Source organism: Oratosquilla oratoria, chromosome 4 (genome assembly GCF_046742065.1).
Source record: "Oratosquilla oratoria isolate Oo_2021 chromosome 4, ASM4674206v1, whole genome shotgun sequence".
NCBI classification, from domain to species: domain Eukaryota; kingdom Metazoa; phylum Arthropoda; class Malacostraca; order Stomatopoda; family Squillidae; genus Oratosquilla; species Oratosquilla oratoria.
In genome coordinates, this window is record NC_134780.1 from 68,100,882 (window position 1) to 68,103,381 (window position 2,500).

Genomic DNA, 2,500 nt, shown 5'->3' on the forward strand with positions numbered 1-2,500 from the left:
GGAAACTGGTGGAGCCACACATGCACGTGGAGGCACAGTTGACCACATCATCACGTCTGGCCTCGTGCCATCCCGTGTCGCCTGTCAATCAATTCCTTCTCTCTTCTCCGACCATATTGCTCTTAGTTTATACTACTCCATACCATCTCGGATTCCAACTCCTCATCACCGGACCCGTATATCCATTCCTCCTAAATATTGCCCTACGTATATTTCGTACATCTCTAATCTCCTTCCCACATTTGACTTCCTATCCCCCGACGCACTATACACGTCCTTAGTGAATACCACACACGACTTCTACAGCCGCTATGTAACCAAAGCTCACCTACCACGCCGCCCTGTACCTCACTCGTGGACGTTGGACCACCGTATTATCCAAGCGGAGAGAGCTACACAGACTACTGGTCATACTTTTCAGACGCAACCCACACCTGATTCTTTACATCAGTACCAAATAGCACGGGATAATATGGTCGCCCTCCAGAACTGTGCCTACACAGAGTCTTGGCAGAAATACACTGATTCCATAAATCACCAGACTAGTATCGCGCCATGTGGCGCCTTGTAAAAAGGGTCGTTAAGAAGCAACCTTCCAGCGCCCTCCATCACAGTCCAGACGCCTACGCCCAGGACCTCATTACTTTATGGTCGTCACAGTCACAGACTAACAATCTTCCTACGCATATCCAAGAGGCACTCTCCACTCGTCGCAACACCCGTAATCTCCATCTAATGGCTGCACTTCTCCACCCAGATGAAGAAGACGACGTCCCGATTACGGAGAATGAATTACGACTAGCCATGGCTAATACAAAAAACTTCTGCCCCCGGGGATGACGGCATTACATACCAAGTGCTCCGACTCCTACTGGAAGTTCCTGGCAACCCCCTCCTTCGCCTCTTCAACCTCTGCCTCCTTCGTGGACATGTACCTGCAGCCTGGACTTTAAGCACGATTGTTCCGATACCGAAACCAGGTACTGATAAATTCAGGCCCATTTCCCTAACTTCATGCTTCAGCAAGATGCTTGAACGTATCATCCTTGCCCGGCTCATGAATCGTCTACAAGGTCAACTCTCGCCGCAGCTGTATGGTTTCCTCCCACGTCGAAGTACGCACCACTGCCTTACTGAGCTCTACACCCGCCTCTCTCCCACCAGCGTAGTTGCCTTCCTGGACCTCAAAAGTGCTTTCGATGTAGCCAACCATGAAATAATTCTTGACCAGCTGGTTACCTTCGGAGTGCAAGGAAACCTCCTTCGATGGATTCGAGGTTATCTGAGTAACAGGAAGTCACGTGTTCTCTTTCGAGGTGTGTGCAGTTCCTACGAGCAGTTCAAACTCGGTACCCCGCAAGGTGGCGTACTAAGTCCATTTCTTTTTAACGTCTTGATGCACCGCTTACTCTCATTTCTTCCTAACGTTCCCGGTACAACCCTTCTCTGCTACGCGGACGACATCTGCATCCATTCCAACTCGCCCGCTGACCTCCAATTCGTCCTAAATGGCTTCTACACGTCAACTACCGCTTGTGGTCTCATCATTTCCCCTGAGAAAAGCAGAATATCATATTTTCATCTCGTACTCTCCAAGCACTACCGACGTTCAACATGGGAAGTGATGCTATCCCTCATTGCACACAGTACACATACCTTGGAGTACCAGCCCGGATCACTCCAGCCATACCGACTCGACAACGTATCCATCCCCTTGTTAATGATCTCCTTGATCGTCTGCAGGCCCGTTTTAACCCTATCAAGTGGCTTGCCACAAATTCCACCGGCGCTTCATTACCAATGGTCAGAACTCTATACACCACATTTATTCGATCACTCGTTGACTACTTATCACCTGCCCTTTGTCAACTTCCCAGGAGAGCTTTGGAACCTCTCGAAAAATTCCAAAATAGAGTAATGAGATTTATCTTAGGTTGCCCTCCTTCGACTCGCATCGTTAACATGCAAAGTGAACTTGGTCTACCCTCGCTTGTAGAGAGAATATATGCTAACATGGCCATTCTCTCTGTAAAATGCCTCCGATCGCCCTATCTGTCCCCAAACTTTACTGCTACCATCAGAGCGTCGCTCGAACCTGACAGTGCACCCCGCCTCCCACTTCGACCAGGAGGCCGCAACCTCGTCACTACAGTGTGCAACACACTCAGAAACCTTGACATCCACGTCCCTGAAGAAACGGTTGAACCCGACTTGCCCCCGTGGCGAATCTCCCTCCCTAACGTCACCTTCACACCAACCTCCAAAGATGACCTTCCTGCACTTCAAAAGCAACTAGCACTAGAGACCATCGACAGCGTATCCTCAAAGATCCCCGCAGCGCATGTCATCTACGTGGATGGCTCAGTACAGGCTGATGGAAGAGCAGCGTGTGCCATGTACTCACCCACCTTACAGCCACCTGTGGAAGCTGGATGGATTGGCCGCAGGTTACCTGTCACATCAAGCTCCACGTTTTGTGAGCTACACGGAATCCTCGACG

At 50.1% G+C, this 2,500-nt stretch overlaps 1 protein-coding gene across 1 annotated transcript in view; it reads left to right on the forward strand.

The window, feature by feature from the left end:
• The first annotated feature begins 1,899 nt into the window (after positions 1–1,899).
• Positions 1,900–2,500, forward strand: part of LOC143024342 (uncharacterized) — a 1,967-nt gene continuing 1,366 nt past the window's right edge. Inside the window, exon 1 of the mRNA XM_076183134.1 lies at positions 1,900–2,500. This exon is cut by the window's right edge and continues 416 nt beyond it. Coding sequence (XP_076039249.1) covers positions 1,918–2,500 — 583 coding nt within the window. The 5' untranslated portion in view covers positions 1,900–1,917.